We start from the raw sequence: 18,482 nt of genomic DNA, 5'->3' as shown, positions 1-18,482 counted from the left end.
AAAAACAAAAACAAATATTCAGGAAAAAGTTTTGATTGACCCATTGAGGTTGCATGCCCGTCCCTAGACCAGTCCACACTGGTGGGGCAGGATTTCTGTTTCAAGAAATTTTGCATATTAGATTACCTGAAACAAACCCTCCTGTCCAGAGATGTAGAAATTTGAAAATATGAAAGTGATTTTAAGAGACATAGAGTAAGGAATTAGAAGGAGTCTATTAAGAGTTCCAGAAAAGAATAAAAAAATAACTGAGCATGTTCAAAGATAGATGAAAAGGGTTCCTGGACCCAGTTCCAATATGTATGTGGAGGCTTTCCCACACCAACAAGTAATTCTGAATCCAAGAATTCATCTCAATTCTGGCACTATTTATGCAGAGATAGAATCAGAATCTGCAGGTAAAGGGCTCAGTCCCATAAGACCACCCTCCACTTCAGATGCGAGCTGCAAGTCCAGGTGGTTCCTGTGCTTCTGACCAACTGACTACAAATCAGAGCCCCGTGATTCCCTCCTCTGTCTTGATTAATTTGCTATAATAGCTCACAGAACTCAAGAAAACCTATTTACTCACTAGATTACCAATTTATTCAAAGGCTATTAAAGGATACAAATCAATAGCCAGATGAAGAGATACATAGAGCAAGGTCCCAAACAAAGGAGTTTCTGTCCTTGTGGAGCTTGGGGTCCCACACAGTGGCAAATGGAAGTGTTCTGGTTCCACAACAAGGAAGGTCTCCAAAAAAGGGGGGAGGGGTCCTAAAAGCTGTCCTTTTGGGATTTTATGGAGGCGTCATTACTTAGTCATGGACAAGTGATTCAACCTCAAGCCCCTCCCCTCCCTGGAAATTAGAGGGTGGAATGGAAAGTTCCAGTCCTCGAAGGACACGGTTGGCTCCTATTGGCAACCAGCCCTCCATCCTTAGGTTATTTGTAAAAGTCACCTTCATCAACATAAACCCAGGCATTGGATTTTTATAAAGCTCCCCAAGAGGTCCCTCTGAGCATTAGAGTTGAGAAGCACTGGCCTAAACTTGTTTTGTCCCCTGTGAGAGGCTCCAAATTCATTTCTTAAAAAAGGTTAATAAGCGCCTCCTCTATTTGTCCCAGGAAGGCTGGATACAGTCTGATTGGAGGATGGGGCTGTGCAAATATCTGCTTTACCCAAATTGTCCTTAGATTTTAGAGTCCACAGCTGTCAGCATGACCTGACCTGATCATTGACATTGGGTAGAAGGCCTTAACCTCATATGTGCCTTTTGCTTCCCAAGTTCTCCTCCTTGGGACTGCAGGGCTCCTAAAGATGGAGCAGAAATTGTAAACAAAAGGCTCCCCCCAGACCAATGCTTTTCAGACTTTAAGGTACATACAAATCACACGGGACCTTGCTAAAAAGATTCTGATTCATCACATGTTCTTCTGTTCTGACTTGGTACAGGGCTTCAGCTACTCCTGCCTCTCTTGTAATATAGTGTGTGACATATTTTTCTCGAGTATTTTTAATATTTAACTTGGCTAGGTAAAAATATGTTTGCTGGCCCATTTCATTTTAGTGGATTTGGCACAGTGTGAAGTGAGACATTGACTTTATATTTATACTCACAGAGACCTCTGAAAAACGGGAGCTCAGACTCTCTCCCCCATGCTTTTCCTTTTCATTGCTTGCTGGATATTTCACTTGAATCTCCTTCAGCACCATAAGTTTAATGTCCAAAATTCACCTTTTTTTTTTCTCCTATAAAATCAACTCTTTCCTCACACCACAGTTCAGATGTCTGGCATTCTCACAGCTACTCCCGCAGCTGTAATTCCCCCTCTCCCTTCCACGGATTATTCCTTGAGAAAGTCTCTCACATCCTCCCTTTGCTTTCCACCACCCCATTTCAGACAGTAATTGTCTCATAGGGGTATTTACCCTATGGCACTAACTTCCTAGTAAGCCTCCCTGTTTTCAGTTTTCCCCCTCAATTTTTACTGTACCAAAGAACAGGAAAGGAGGAATACAGGAGAGAATGCATGGGGTATAAATGACACTGTCAGGACACAGCTAATGGCTTAGGCACAGAGTCCAAGGCTGTGTTGACTAAAGTCATCCAGATATTTATCCAGCAAAAACGGGTTTATCAGAACAGCAAGTAATTGCAATCTGGGACATGCAACCATGATGAGCCACATGCAAATCTGCTAAAACAGACAAGAGGAAGCTCTTTTATAGACGGGAAAAGGAAGTTGGGAAGGACTATTACAAATAAAGAGTTTCCCCGTGTTGTGCTTTGTGATGGCCTTAAGGCATGAGAGCCCCTCCTTCTGGCCTTCCTACTTCATTTGAAATGAGGTTTCTGTTATTTTTTTTACAGCTACCAGCTAATCTTTATGTAAAACATTATGTTCTCTTACTAAAAGGGAGGGAGGGAGAGAGAGATTTATAGGAGACACACCTTAAACCATGACAATAGAAAAGGTTGAAAAAAAAAAAAAGGATGGAAAAAGATATACCAAACAAATTCTAACAACAAGAAAAGCTGGTGAAATATTAAGATGTGCCAAAACAGACTCCAAAGTTAACCATTTAAAAGGTACAAAATGGAACACTAGATACTGATAAAAAGGAATGAAGAGGAGACAATATGCCACCCCAATGTGCCACTTTGGCATGTGGACTGTTTTGAGGTGGAGGTGGTTAAGGTGCAGCAGAATCTGGAAGAGCTTTTTACCTCCTCTTTAGATAGGGGGGCTGCAACAGAAAAAGTTGTTACCAGAGAGAACTTTTCATTTTGGAAAAGTTATTTTTCATAAAAATATCTTGTAAATAATGTAAATGTTAACATGTAATGGGTTTATTCTTACTTCTAAATAAATATATTGAAAGTGTCTCAGTTTGGGCCGGCCGAGTGGTGTGTTGGTTAAGAGCTGGCTTGGGACACCAGCTCTGAGAAGCAGGGCCCCGGTTCGGATCCCACATATGAGGGCCAGCAACACTGCCCTCTGCATCTAAGATGGTGAACAACAGCTCAATCTGGAGCTGGGCTGCCTTGGGTCGCCGGCGACGGCGTAGTCTGCAGCCCCTGCTGCAGTGGGCTGCCATAAGCTACCCTGGGTGGCCAGCAGGCAGCATGAGTGGCCGGCAGCTGGTATGAGCTGCCAAGAGCCACTGTGAGGGGCCGTCCAGAAGCCGGCAACCAATCTGCCTCACTTGGGAAGAGCGCAATGATCACAATGCCTACATGGGCCAATGAAGCAACGTCCTCCACAATTAGACTGAAGAACAAAAGGACAACTTGTCTGTTCCCCTTCCCCGATTCCCCAATGCTGTTCCCCTCCCCCAATTTCCCAATAAAATCTTTTTTTTTTAAAAAGTGTCTCAGTTTTATTCCTAATAAGTAAATTTCAAGAGATATAATCACACAAACAAAAGCTCTTTGGGGTCCTGATGAATTTTTAAGAGTGTCATAGGTTCCTGAGACTAAAGAGTTTGAGAGCTGCTGATCTAGAGGGATAGCAACGTGAAAGGAAAAAAACAAAACAAAACAAAAAAACTTGCACTTGGGTGAGAATGAATGGAACAAAACAAACAGTTAAAGCTAGTTCAGTAGAGAAAATCTACCTATTACACCTGCTAAACCATAGGGACCAAATGGACCCATGTCTATCCTATTTGTGTCTTTATCCCTCACACCTAACCCACTGCCTGGTATTCAATGGTTGCAAAATGAATATTTGTTTCATTGGTAACTGTTCAACTTGAGACATGTTGAGTTTGGGGTGCCTGTGAGACATTTATGTAGAGACAAATAGGGAGACAGATGTATGAAGCTGGAGCTCTTATAGTAGTAGGTATTCAGATTTGGAAGTCATCAGCTTGTGGGAGTTAGGAGAAACAATGTGTAGATGAACTCACCCAGAGAGGGAAAGTGTGAAAAGTGAGATGAAAATGTCAGGACAATCTTGGGGAACACTGACATTTGAAGGGTGGATGGAGGAAGAGTTTGGTTCACATTGAGAGCCCAGTAATTGATGCTATATACCCAAAAAAGGTGTGTCAAAGAAGTAGAACTGAGAATATGTTATCACTGAAGTCAAGGTAGCAGGGAAGTTCAAGAAAGTAAGTGTAGTCCTGTGGCAGATACTCTAGGTTGGCTCACCCAACAACTTTTCCACCCCCTTTTCTCCTTGTCTTCCTTTATTATAGAGCTGTGGCTGTGCAATATGGTAGCCACTAGCCACATTATGGCTGTTTAAGTTGAAGAGAACCCTTCTGCTCCCCCGGTCTACCATGAGGCCACATTTTGTGACCATCACTTACCCTCCCCATGCTGGTAACAGAGACTGGCATACCATTAGAAGGAAGAAATTTGAGAGAAGTTAAAAAACAGGAATGAATCAGGGTCAGAGGGGGACAGCATCTTGCAATAGAAAGAAGAGGTGGAGGGAAAGTCTATGGACCCAAATTCAAAGCCTTCCTCCCCCTTTCCAGCCAGTAAAATGTTACCGAGCTAGCAGGACGTTTGTCAAGCCTCAAAATCATCACCTGAAAATGCTAATGACCCTGTCTTACACAGACACTGGGATTGCAAAGCAGATAAGCAGATATAAGGAAGGCCCCTGCCTCTTTTCCCCCAAGCTCTTCGGTATAGCTGGTAATCACAGGCAACTTTCTACAACTCAGACTGATTAGTTTCCTTCCCTGATTAAAAAGCCTTCCAGAGCAACCTGGATCAAGGATACATTGCTTAGAGGTTAGGCCAGGCTCTGGGCTGGACACCAGGGAAGCAAAGATGGCCTGACCTTTTCTTCTAGCCAAGAAGACAGCTAGCTACTAAAACCAGCAAGCTTGGAGTTAGTGTCTGAGGACTGAATTGTGAACCAGAGACACGATGTCAGCCCCATCGGGCTTACTGTACAGTGGGGGAGGTTGACAAGTAAACAATGTTAATGCATTGTGACAAATACGGGCCATGAGAAGCACATGGCAGGCCACCACAGGAGCACAAAGGAAGGAGTATCTATCTAATCCAGGTGGGGACATTGGTACATGGAAGACTTCCTAGAGAAGGAGATTTCTCAGCTAAGTCTTGAAGGACAAGTAGAAGTTTGCAAGGTGATAGGAGAGTCTCTGCTATCCTAGCTAGGGCGTGAGCCCCATCTACTCCAATTCAAGCACAGTAGGTGGGGTTCCTGCCCACATTACAACTATGGGGGTAGGAGTGGATTCTAGGACCCCACCTTATTCTCAGGATGTGTAAGAGTGTCCTGGCTGCTGAAAAGGGGATTGTCCACATAGATGATATGAGAAGGTCTGAGCAGTTTGGGGGCAGAGAATCTCCAGACCTGCCTATGCTCCTCTCTCTGTGGTCTCCTTAAATCCAAAAGGCCCTTAGGAACACCCTTCTCACAGGTACCCTCACCTTGGGCAGGACTTAACACAAGGTAGGGAACAATGTGATGCAGAGCAGCATAAGTTGTGTAGTTATTTTCTGTTGTTGTTTTGTTATGTACCAAGAAGACACAGACTTGACAGGACTTGGCAATAATCTGATACAGGGGATGAAGAATTGGGAGGGAACATAATACTAAAAAACACCTATAATACCTACAATGTGCTAGGCACCATTCTAAGTCCTTTGTATATATTATCTCACCCAATGCTCATATCAACTCTATGATTTAGGTGCTATTATTATCCTTATTTTACAGAGGAGAAAACTTCAGCACAGAGAGGCTCGGTAACTTGCCTATAGACACCCAGCCCATGGCATGACATCCTGGGTTCTAGTTTGGGCCCCCTGGGTGAATGATAGTGCCTTTTACAGTGATGGGAACATAGGTGAAGCTTCAGGTTGGGGGGTAGATGGTGAGTTCTGTTTTAGGCACATATTGTAGAATTTGGGTTACCTGTTCTGTTAGCTTTCATACCAAGGCTAGTGTAATGGTTTCTAAGAGAGGTCAGGGTAGTGTACTCTCAGGCCTTCTGGGATTGTCTTTGTCCCAAGTGCAGGTGTCCCAAGGTGCTATGTGGGAGGCATCGTGGGGCATGTCCCCACCACTGGGACCCAGCCTAGTCATTGTAGATAAGACCCACAGTGCTGGCCACGGAGGTACCTACGAAGTTTAGACACAATGCCTGGATGAACCTGGACATTACAGATAATGAAGCCAACCACCTGAGGATAAAACAGTTCTAAGGAATAAAAGAACTCAACCTTGTTTTCCAGATCCTTGTGTCTTCTACATACTAGGCAGCCAGAGCTGTGGGACTACACACGGTCAGGGAAACCTGAAAACCAGAGCTGACGGACTTGGCCTTGAGAGATTTCTTGCTCAAGAACCCTGAGTCTCTGAGGCCTTAATGGACCAATAGACCACACTCAATGGCAATGTGAGGCAGAGGCTAGAACCAGAGAGTCAGAACCTCTCTGTGAGGTTTCCAAATGTAGAGGGCTACCTTGGTATCAGAAAGTCACTCATTAGGCTCAGTGGGTAAAGACTGGTCTAAGAGATCTCCTTTAAGCCTGTGAAGACTCTGCTGCGGTCTTCTGATGCCTTTGTTTCTGTCCTGGCTTGTGCAGAGACATGAGTGACACATGCCAGGTCCAGAAGTAGGCCCGGAACACTCGGGATATTGCTGGTCCCTGGACAGCCCAGCAAACTGTTACTTTGGATCCCTAAGGTCCTACCTGCTGTGCTACAATGAGATACATAAAATACAGTTCACTCCATTGGAAAGTGGTTCCTCTCATCCTTTACCCTTCACCCGTGGCTATTAAACGGAAAGGTTGTGCTTCTAGGGCCTGCTCAGTCATGTTAGCAGCAAGGACCTGCTCACATCCTACTTCTGTGTGCAAATCATACTTCACCTGGGTAACACTTACCTCTCCGATACCAGACTAGACAGCTGCATCTACATGATGTTGTCCCCATCTCTTCCCATTTTTGATTAGCTCCTTGGCCCTCTCTTGGCGCCTCTCCTTGGACAGCAGAGTGCTGGTGCTGTTTTAGGGAAAGATTAATCACATCTATGGACCAAAAAGATCACAGTCTTTGGGCCTGTTTCTTCATCAGTAAGATGGAGATGCCTGTCGCTCACTTCATTGAGACTCATTTTGGGTGACGATGCCCTGGGCATCACACATCGTTTAATAACATCTGACGGAATGCTTAGGATATGCCAGGCCTTTTGCTATGTAGGTGTGTCTGTTACCCATGTCAGCGCTCATAGCCCCGTGGGGCACACGCTATGCTCTGCATTTTTTCAGATGAAAGAACAGGCTGTCTTCCCCGAGGTTACCCAGAGGGGAAAGGGCAGAGACGGAGAGCGTCCGGTTGCCCAGGCCTTGAATGGTCCAAGAGCCGGAGGCCTCAGCTGAGGCCCCGCCCCCACTCCCGCCCCGGAGCGAGTTGTCATGGCGACCAGGGTGCCGCCTGCTCGCCCGGGGGCGGGGGTGGGGGCGCGCGCGCCCACCTTGGAGACCCAGACTTCCGGGATCCTGGCGGCCGGAAGTGGGGCTTCTGGGGCTTCTCTCACTTCCGACTCGGCCATTGTTTTCGTTTCCGCGGGCCGGGGTGGTGACCGGCGCCCGGACGTCGCCGCCGCGGTACCTCAGTGAGCGCATCGGTGACGGGGAGGGAGGCGCGGTCGGAGCTGGGGTCGCGAGGCTGGAGCCACAACAGCCGCCCACAGCCCAAGGCAGCGACCCTGGCCTGGCCCGCGCGTCGCCCCCCGCGGCCAGCGGCGCGGTCCCTGGGATGCTCAGAAGCCGCCGGATGCAGCGACTCCTCTGTGACCCATTCCCCTGACCAGCCGTGCCTGGCACGGAGCCTGGCACCTGCGGGTACAGCGATGAACTGGGCGGATGTGGCCAGGTGAGCCGGAAACCTGGTCGAACGCGAAATGGAGATGAGATGTTTTCCCGGCCTTGCACTAGGATACAATAGGAAAACATCAGAAGTGGGTCAGGCGCTGTCGGAATTTCAAAAGTGGAGTGTGACTTGGAGACGCAAAAATCCAGATGAGATAAGCTGCTGAGCATTGGAAGCAGCAGAGGAAGTAGGTAGGACGGAATTTCTTGTACGTTTGGCAACTCAGAGCAGAGTTTACAGATTATTTTTAAGTCCACCTTTGCCTTTTTAAAGAAATCAAGACTTAGAAGTAACTTGCGCAGGGTACTAAGGTGCATGGTGAATTGGAAGCTTAGCACAGATGCGCTAGCTACCACTCAGGTGCTGATTTTTACCATATATAAACTGAATAAAACTTTTCCCCCAGTTCAGTATCAGTCAAGTGAACCACATTCATTCATTTGCCAGATGTTTCTGTATGCAGTGTACACACATATGTACACAGATGACTGGGAAACAGCCCTGCCCTTTGAGTCCTCCCAGAAAGTGGAGAGACAGCAGCTATGTCAACCACAAGCACGGTGTGAGAAGTGCTCTAGTAGAGGTTTGAATGAAAAAGATACTGTGGGCTCCCTGAGACGATAGCCACACTTAAAGCCTAGAGAGATCAGAAAGGCTTTCTAAGGACGCTGGGTTGAGTAGAAAAGGTCTGGCTTCTGACTCCATCAGGTTCCTTTCCTTTGGTGGCAGCTGTTTGGAGGATGTGAGTGGGGAGTTGTGTATCAACTAGGTAAAATACAGTGTTACAGTGAGAGGTACAAAGGAGTTTACCAGCTCTCTTCCTGCATGGGGCAGTCAAGAAAGCCTTCAAGAGAAAATGGCATTTGTCTGGGTCTTGACAGATGAGTAGGAGTTAGAAGTTTAAAGGAAGAAGAAAAATCCAAACAGGGAAAGAATATTCTAGCCTTGTCTCTAGAGCTTTAGTCCCAGACTTTGTTGTGCACCTCTGTCACAATAGAGAAGAGTAGAAGAGTGTTAAGCCTGCACTTGCAACATAGGTTGATTTGTAAATTAAAGTTTGTACTGTATATATATATATATATATTTTTTTTTTATTTTTTATTTTTTAGCTGAGCCATCCTGCTACCTGTTGGCAGCTCAGCGGCTGCTCCGCTCGGGCTGGACGTGAACTGCTGTTGCTCAGAGCTCAGACTCTTGAGCGAGTTCTTAACCAACTGAGCCACTCGGCCGGCCCAAGTTTGTACTATTTTTATAAATTTAATGCACATTATAAAACATACACTAAATGGGAGTTAAGTGACAATTTAGTATTATGCACCCTTTGGATCATCTTGCATATCCCACATGTGGAGATCATTGCTGTCGTTCTAACCTGGATACTTGGGGAGAGTGATAGGGGTTATGGCTAGAACAGAGGCCTAAGGCCAGGTTGTGGAGGGCTGTGAAAGCTAGGCATGGATATTTAGGTTTTATCCTGTAGGTTATGAGAGCCACTTAAAATTTAAGAAGAGAAGTCACTTGGAGAGTTACTTAGAGAAACTGCGCTGGTTGTGCTCTTTTTTTTTCTGGAGCTTTGCTTTTTAACTGTGCAGGTTCTGTCGTCAGTCTGGGGCTGAACACTTCAGGGCCTTTGACTTCTCTCTTGATGTTTCTGTAGGTCACACTCCCATCACCCCACACCCCCGACTCTGGAAAACAGCTCCTGAGACCTGAATTACAGACCATTATCGGACAAACTGCTTTTAATCAAACAAACTGCTGCTGGAACAAGCTTCTCTTTGGGGTCACAATGGCCACCCAAGGCAGGGGAACGTTAGGCCTCATCCCCAGGGCAACCGTTTTCCAGAAGCAGGAGAGGCGCCTGACCGTGAAGCAGGAGCCAGGGAGCCAGACCTGGGGGCAGGGCTGCAGTCTCCAAAAGAACCACCCTCCTGTCTGTGAAATTTTCCGGCTACACTTTAGGCAGTTATGTTACCATGAGATGTCTGGGCCACAGGAGGCGCTGAGCCGGCTCCGGGAGCTCTGTCACTGGTGGCTGATGCCAGACGTGCACACCAAGGAGCAGATCCTGGAGCTGCTGGTGCTGGAGCAGTTCCTGAGCATCCTGCCTGGGGAGCTCCGGACCTGGGTGCAGCTGCATCACCCTGAGAGTGGCGAGGAAGCCGTGGCTGTGGTGGAGGATTTCCAGAGACATCTCAGTGGACCAGGAGAGGTGAGCACTGAATCTAGAATGGCATCTAGAACCATTCTGTAGCGCTAAGGTTAGCCTGGGAATAGGCATTCTTCATTTTAAGCTGGTTTGCCCTTAGGATTCTGAGCCAGTTTCATGGATAAAGGGGAAATAGTTTTGTGCTCCAAGCCATAAACAAAAATGCAATTCACAGCCAAGCTCTGTGGATCACTTTATGAAATAGTCTTTCATGAGCCCAGCTTCAGCCTGGAGATCCACACTGCACTCCTGGCTGGTAGAGGATCTGCAACTGGTTGGGTTGGGGGAGCATGGCAGGAGAGGTAAACCTTTGGGTATGCTGATCACATGGGCCCTCATTTGAGAAGTTCTTATTACTCACTTCCTTGGACTTCTCAGAGTCAATTCTCTCTTTTCCTGCCTCATAGATTACTTGTGAGAAGTAACGTTTTGGGGCCTCATAATCATGTATTCCTTTTCTAGCTTTCCAGACCCCACTGGGGTCTTTTTGCCTCTTTGATTCCAAATTCAGTTTTTCCTAGTTCCCTGAGCTCTCTGAAATGTAAAGCAAGGTAACTCAAATGAGAGGAAACGTTGGAGAGTGATAACAGTGGGAAACCTGGCAACTCTGAAATCAGTAGGGCAGGCCGTCGGGAAGGGCTGGCTGGAACTCTCAGGCACAGGCCGAAGTTGCTGTCCACAGGCAGAATTTCTTCATGGAACCCTCAGCTCTGATTTTTAGGTCTTGCAACTGGTTGAATCAGTCTGATCCAGATTATCTAGGATAATCTCCTTTACTTAAATTAAACTGATTATGGACTTCAATCACATATACAACATACCTTCACAGCAACACCCAGGTTAGTGCCAAATTGACTCCAATGAAAACTATCACACCATGGATAAGACGTATCCTCCAGATGTGTCAAAGTGCTCCATTGTAACTGAGCTGGGTGGATTAGGGTCCCCTCTAAGTTTACTTTTTTGTACTTTACCAGGGAAAACCAGTATATGAAATTTCCCAAGTACTCATCACCCAATTTTATTCAGTTCTTTTTAAAAAAATGATTACATATCTAGGGAATCAGTCCAGTTGATTGGCATCCTAGGGCTACACCTTTTTCCAGGTGTACTAGCCAGTGCCCATTTGGAGTTACCAAATCCATCGTCAACCATTATTTCCTTGTGAATCGCTTTGTGAAATAGTAAACAAGTAAACACACAGGAACAAATCAGCTATTGCTAAGGACTACAGAGCAACTAGCCCCAACCATGGGCAAAGACAGGTGGTGAAGAAGTATTCAGAGTGCCATTTAATGAGGAAGGTAGAAAAAAATTTTTCCCATTTCCTACCTTCTTTTGCTTAAGCAGAACAGAGTGCTCTCTCCATTAAAACTCAGTCTTTTTTATCCAGGGAGTGTCAGAAAAAAAGTGACTGAGCCACAAACCCAAGAGACTAATAGCTGACCATCAGGGCAGCTGAACACTCATGGCTCCAGCCTAGGAGTGGGGGCCTCAGTTTCTTATTCTGCCACTATTGTTAGCTTCAGTTTTCTGACATGAAGACATGAGAACAGGACTCTCTCCTAGGATGGGCGCATAAAATGTATTTATGGCTAAATGACTAAATGAATAAACAAGCTTATTCATGGCAGTTTGCCAGGAGATTGAGGAATATGAGGGCAGATCAAAGTTAGTCTGCTTGGCAGGAGTAATGTGTGCACACTGGGGCTGGAGAGGGTTGTAGAGTAATCCCCGCTGGACTGCAGAATCATGCAACCTACAAAATGCTTTTATACCCTGTATCTTATTTCTGCTCCTTGCAGGCTTACAAAATACACAAATAGTAATCATTATCTTCATTTGACAAAGTAACGGGAGCACAGAATAGTTAATCGAGTCATCTAGGATTACAGAGCTAAGAAGCATTCCCTTTGTCCACGAGACTTGACCAAAGTGTTAGGATATTGCTGAGTTACCACCAAGTATGGGAACCAGGATTTTCCAGCTTCTTGGGTTCTAAGCCCCTAGCTTTCCCCTAATGACTGGCTGTGGAATGCCATCTTAGATTGAAAATTGGAATAAGGATTTCATGCCTGTGAGGAAAGAAAACCTGTGCGTCCTAGATAATGAAGAGGAACTGAACCAGGATTTAATTGCTGGTGAATTACAGGGTTGTGTTGTCACAGTGCAGTTAAGTTCTATTTTTTGCCAGTGCCCACAGCTGCTGTGTTTGAGAACTGTAACTCCCATTTATAAGAACTGTCCAGTGGAAAAGCGGGGAACCCCAGACCCTAGGAATTTACTGGTCCTACACTACATTGGAGAGATATACACTAAAGGAGTGAGGCCCCTTCCATCTCAGCAGCTGTAACCCAGTCAGGCAAATCCAGCATGGTTTCTTGAAGGAGCAGCTATTTTTATATTATGTTATACTGTGTACATGCCAGAGCAAGTGAGTTTATAAATGTGATTTATTTAGATAATGTTTTAGGTTTTCTGCTCCAAATGCCAGTAAAAATATTAACCATGAGCTTGTGAGGAGCTAGTTTGATGACAGTAAGCAACAATTAGAAAGAAAAGATCTGTGCTCTCAGGTATTCTCAGGGTCTCTAAAGATTGGAGTTATCTGATCTTATTTTACTTTTTTAATATAAATTATTGGGGAGAGGTAGTACATATTGATAACTCAATTTGCGGACAACCCTAAAAACTTTCAGCAAAATATCGAGAGGATGTCAGTTAGCAAACATCAATTGAGCACCAGTGTTGGGCCAAACATAGTTCTAGGAGCTAGTGATCAAGACAAATCTCTTACCCTCAAAAAGCTTATATATCATTGGGGAAGAAATAGACAATAAAAGTATGAATCAGATAATATAAAGATTAATGCTTGAGCTGGCCGAGTGCACGTTGGTTAGGAGTTGGCTTGGTACGCCTGCTCTGAGCAGCAGGTCCCTGGTTCGGATCCCACATAAGGGTCAGTGACACTGCCCTCTACAGCTAAGATGCTGAACATCAGCTCAACCTGGAGCTGGGCTGTCGTGAGTCACCGGCGTTGGCGTAGGCTGCTGTGGAGCTGCAGTGGACTGCCGTAAGCTACCATGAGTGGCTGGCAGCTGCAGTGAGCGGCCGTCCCGAGGCCGGCGACCAATCTGCCTCATCTGGGAAGAGCGCAATGATAATACCAACATGGGCCAGTGGAGTGACGTCCTCCACAACTAGACTGAAGAACAAAAGGACTTGTCTGTTCCCCTCCCCCAATTCCCCAAAGCTGTTCCCCTCCCCCAATTTCCCAATAAAATCTTAAAAAAAGAAGATTAATGCTTGCTATAGAAAATATAATCCGATAATTTGAGAAAGTGACTATCCTTGCTTTTGTCAGTGTGGTCAGGTATGGCTTCTCTGAAGAGGAGACATGCTGAGAGAAATTGGAAAAGCCCTTGAGGTTTGTCAGCCACTGTTCTGGGATGTTGCTTTAATGTCAGCCTCAGAAGCATTATTTGTGCACCTACAGGCAGACAAATCATTTTTTATTTCCCTGGTACTTCTGATTGGTCTTTTCTGCTGGCTAAGGCCCTAGGGAGTGTACTGAATTGCTCTCCTGGGTCCTTTTTCTGGATGGTTTTGTGTCTGAAGAGCTGATACAGTGGAAATCTGTATATAATCTGGTCTTCAAGGTCAACAGAAGGATGGCAAGTAGAACTGCAAGCTGTAGACCCTGCTTTGACAGTTTTTCCCCCAATTGGCTGTACTGGTGGGGCTGGAAGGATACCCTGGCTATTCTTTATCCTGGCTTTCTTTCTAGGGGTGCTTCTTAGAGGTTTTGGGTTCTGTACTTTCAAGGATGCTCTTTTGAACCCAATTGTATTTCCTTCCCTCTAGGTTTCAGCTCCAACACAGGAACAGGAAATGCATTTGGAGGAGATGACAGCCCTTGGTGCAACAGAGGAATCTCCTCCTACCTCACCCCTCAGTGAGGGTTCAGTCCCTGGAGCCCACCTTGAGCCTCCTCATGACCCAGGGCCACACCACCTCCCCAATGGGCACTCTGGTACTCACCTCTCCAGCTCTGGCCTGAAGCCACGCCTCCCTTCTCCTGGAGTCTCCTTTCCTTCATCTCCCCATCTTTCACCCTATCGGAACCCCTCATTGCCCTGCCCTCTGTCTTCCTTCCCTGGTGACTTTGTCTGTTCCTTTGGCTTATTCTTCAATCATTCATGTATTTAGCAAATTTTGGTCAAGCGCATGTCATGGGAAAGACACTGTTAGGGACCAGAGAGAGGTGGGACACCATCGCTGCTTTCCAAGAGCTTGTAATCTAATTAGCAGAGAATCAGTCATAGTACAAGAAGAGGCAACCTCATAAAATACGTATGCGTGAGATCTATGCCCAGGCATTTGATGCCATCACAAATGAGCAATGTGACATTGTTAATGGTGAGCTGGAGCGGGTAGGGGATGCTTCATGGAGGAGGTAGCAATGGGATTGGACAGTGAAACGTTGGGGAGAAACTAAAGTGTAGAGACGAGAGGCAGGTGCCAGAGCAGAGGATATAAGCAAAGACTCTTAGTGGGAACTCCTCGGACCATTGAGGTGGGGTCAACGAGGAGTATATTTGGGAGCCTGAGGACCTTAGAGGTGAGGCCAGGAAGGTTTTGGGGGGCAGGAAATGGTGGGTTAGAAAAAATATTTTAGTATGATTACTCTGGTACATGTGAGCTCTGTAGATCGAATCAGGAGACCAGTGGCCGGGAGCCTCAGTAGGAGGCTAGTGTAGGAGAGTAGATGTGAGGCAATCATTGCTTGAGAGAGATTAAGTGGAGAGGAAAGGGATAGATATGACAGACATTGTGAAGGAAAAATCTGTGGGGCAACAGAGAAGAGGGGGAATTAGAGGATTTGGGCCAATGACTGGGATCACTGACAGAACTTGAGAAGTCAGCAAAGGAAAATATTAAGAGCATGCATTTTAGACACTGAGCTTAAGTTGTGGCACACCACATGGAATGTCCAGTAGGCGACTGGAAGCCTGTGACAGGTGGCGAAGAGAGCCAGGAAATGTGAGAGCAGCACGAGAGCTGTGACCGTCGTTGAGACCTCACAGAGAGAACAGGGGAGCTCTGAGGCCTGAGTGCCTGGGGCGACCAAAGGAGAGGGCAGGAGAAGGAAGGGAAACCAGGGAAGGAGGGCCAGAGACCTGAGGGGAAGTCAGGAGAGGCTGGCGCCAGGGAAGCCGTGGGAGAGAGAGAGGTGAGAAGATAGCTTCCCTCCGAGAGGTAGAAGCCGAGGCCTGGGAGAAGCCAGTTCTGTTTGACCAGGGACCTCGTACCGCATCCTCCACGGAACATTCACACACACTTAGGACAATGCCTGCCTGGAAGAGGCATGAGACTGAGTGTGTGCAGCTGCCTGGGTTCTCTTGAATCCACGCACTGGGGTACAGACCTTATAGGAGCCAAAGGCAGGCCTTGTCCCACTCATAGCTTTCTTTCCTCCCTCAGCTCATGGTGCTTCCTGGGGGCCTGCCCTTCCCCAAGCGGGGCACTTAGGAGACCAAGTGGTGGCGCCTATGCTTCGGATGGTCCGGCCCCAGGTGAGCTTGGTTGTCTGTCTTTCCGGAGTATCTGAGTCTTCGGCCCAGGAATAGGTAGCGCTCACCTCCGGGCGCTGGCCATTCTGAGACTGTTCCTGTGGCTTCCCCGGAGCTGGCCCCGCCTGCTGAGTTCATGGGTTCTGTCTTGCCCTGGGCTTGTTCTTTTAGATGTGTCGTTCCCGTTGTCCCTCCCCCACCCCTTAACCCACCAGGGCCCTTGCCCTGTGTTCTTGGCACCCCTGATGACTGTTGCTCAGACTGGGAATGTTTCTGAGCAATAGAAGCTTGTCATTCTAGGGGTCTGCAGCGTTCGGGTTCCTGTCTGTGGACTATCCTGAGAAGCAGTGGAAAGGTCCAGCGCGGAGTCAGAGAGGCCTGAACCGGAACATCATGCCGGAAACGTACCGCAGCTTTGCCTCGTTGGGTAATGATTCTGGGCCCCATCCCTTAGCGTCTGCATCCCTCACATCTCCTTTGCTATATTCCTGTTCTTTATAACCTTTATTATGAAAAGTGGGAAACATAGACAAAGTAGAGAGAACAGTATAATAAACCTGTCTGCGCCCATCACCCAGCTTTAACAGTTATCAGCATCCTCTTTACTTCATTGTGGAGTGAGCTAGGGTGGTTTCGTTAGAGTTTGTGGTTGTAAGGAACAGAGAGCCACTCACGTTATCGTAAGTAATGAGCTACGTTACTTACAATAAGGCTAAAGGAATGGAAACCCTGAACTAACTGACCGGCTAGACCAGACTTGGAGAAGCAGGGCCTGTTGAGACTGGGGAGCCTGAGAGCCTGAGCAAGAAAAGGAAATGAATGTTCACATGCTGTCGTACCGGGGATGGAACGCAGCTGCTCCCTGCATATCCGTTTTGTCCTTCCTCTGCTACCCTTTGTCTTCACTCTGAACCTTTGGTCCCCTCATAGCTCCTTGAGTAGACTTTCTGTTCCCTCATGCTTCCTGCTCGCTGTGGCTCCTAGTGGCCAGGCTTCTCCGTGCATCATTTCAGCTCGAGCTCCTCCTTGTAGTTTCCTTCACTTTGCCCTATTTCCTGATCCGAGTTTCCTTAGAGAGGGACTCCAAGGATGGTTCAGCAGTGAGATATCATGTCAGTTTGGACAGAACTTTGGCTCTGGCCACAGCAGAGGCTGATGTCTAATCTACAGAAAAGGTACACTTGGGTGTAGTGCCTGGCTCTGTCCAGTCACCCGTGCTTCATCATGGGATGGCTGCGTACTTGGCACACGGCATGGTTGCCTCAGCTTCCCCTTCAGGAAAGACTGGAGAAGGGCAGCTGCCTTTGAAGGTGCTGTTGTCAGGACAGGTTCTGTGATTGACAAGTCTGGGACAGTAGTCTTGTCTATAGAGGGTGGTCTCAGGAGTCGGGGATTCAGAAATCTGCAACATCCACATTCTAAAGTAGCATGATGATTTGTTTCCTTGGTTTATATGTCTTCGAAGGAACCAACATTTTTGTGTTTAGCTATAAACGTGATTGCTTGGCCTTCTCCCAGCTTTGGTATTAAAAACATCTAGAATTCAGCACATGTTCAACTGTTTAGTCCTTATAATTTCAGATTATCAAGATTCCAAAGCTATATTTTGATTTATATTTCAAATTGTTGATGCCCTTCTTAATTTTCATAGGAGTGTAGTACTGCCTCCCACCAGCCCAGAGCTCCAGGATCTAGGGGATACCCACTGTTCGAGCTCAGTTCCCCACTTTAGTTTTTTCCCCAACATTTCTGAACCTATAGCTTCTCAAAATCTTGGTGCTTTCCTATTATTCCAGAAGCACTCCTATTTTACACTTTTTCCTAATCAAACCTTCATAATATAAATTTTTTTTCAATTCTCATTTTTGCCCATACTGTTTCTCATATTTGATTTGAGGTATTTGCCATCATGCTCTCCCCAACACCTTGCTGAGAATCATGGAACCATGCAATGTCATGTTTGGAGAAGATCTTAGAGTTTGTAATTTACTAAGAAGACATAGCATCTAAGTGACTTCTGGAAGATAAAACATGCTTTACATCTGGTCGGTAGCCTTTCAGTTACCTGCTCACTTGTCTGTGCTGACTCAGCGTCTGTCTGTCCTGATGGCTCCTTGTCTACCCTCCACCACTGCCATCTTTCCCCTCTTCGTGTTTCTGGTAATTTAGAAAAATTTGAGCGTTTCTCATTTTCTCTTCTGTGTCACCTCATTCCTTACCCATAATGTGAAGTTTTTTCAGGTGCATGGACTTCTGATGATTGTTTCCTCAATAGGACAAGAACTGAGTAAAAGCTGTTTTCTTCTTTCTCTCGGCAGCAGGGGAGACTGGGATGGAGAGTTCCGAGTTACCTCCAAAGCAGGAAATTTCTAAAGGATCAGAGCCATCTTCTGATGGGACATCAGGAGGCCTCTATGGGGTGGTTCCTGGGGGGCCAGAGGCTGCCGATGCCTGTGAAGATGCTTTAGAGAAGCTAGAAGTACAACCCTCAGATGAGGAAGGGAGCCAACTGGAAAGTGGTTTCTTGGAAAGAACATGTGAGGATAAAGACAAATCCACCAAAGATGGATGTGATGAATACGAGGAACTTGGGGAGCATCCAGATCTGTCCCCCAGTCCTGCAGAACGCCAAGGAGTTCTGAAGGCACAGAAATTCTATCAATGTGATGAATGTGGCAAAGCCTTCAATTGGAGTTCACACCTCATTGGCCATCAGAGAATCCACACTGGAGAGAAACCCTATGAGTGTAATGAGTGTGGTAAGACCTTCAGACAGACCTCTCAGCTCATAGTTCATCTCAGAATCCACACGGGGGAAAAGCCCTATGAATGCAGCAAGTGTGGGA

The 18,482-nt window shown here is 46.5% G+C and overlaps 1 protein-coding gene across 1 annotated transcript in view; it reads left to right on the top strand.

Moving 5' to 3' along the window:
• Positions 1 to 7,493: 7,493 nt before the first annotated feature.
• Positions 7,494 to 18,482, top strand: part of ZNF660 (zinc finger protein 660) — a 30,894-nt gene continuing 19,905 nt past the window's right edge. Inside the window, exons 1-6 of the mRNA XM_019634074.1 lie at positions 7,494 to 8,045; positions 9,512 to 10,066; positions 13,928 to 14,096; positions 15,548 to 15,639; positions 15,937 to 16,063; positions 17,955 to 18,474. Of these exons, the coding sequence (XP_019489619.1) occupies positions 9,644 to 10,066; positions 13,928 to 14,096; positions 15,548 to 15,639; positions 15,937 to 16,063; positions 17,955 to 18,474 (1,331 nt within the window). The 5' untranslated portion in view covers positions 7,494 to 8,045; positions 9,512 to 9,643. The remainder of the gene's footprint in view (positions 8,046 to 9,511; positions 10,067 to 13,927; positions 14,097 to 15,547; positions 15,640 to 15,936; positions 16,064 to 17,954; positions 18,475 to 18,482) is intronic.

Source organism: Hipposideros armiger, unplaced genomic scaffold (assembly GCF_001890085.2).
Source record: "Hipposideros armiger isolate ML-2016 unplaced genomic scaffold, ASM189008v1 scaffold_18, whole genome shotgun sequence".
In the NCBI taxonomy this organism is placed as follows: domain Eukaryota; kingdom Metazoa; phylum Chordata; class Mammalia; order Chiroptera; family Hipposideridae; genus Hipposideros; species Hipposideros armiger.
The sequence above is the reverse complement of the archived record's forward strand: the minus strand, read 5'-3'. Positions and strand labels throughout refer to the sequence as shown.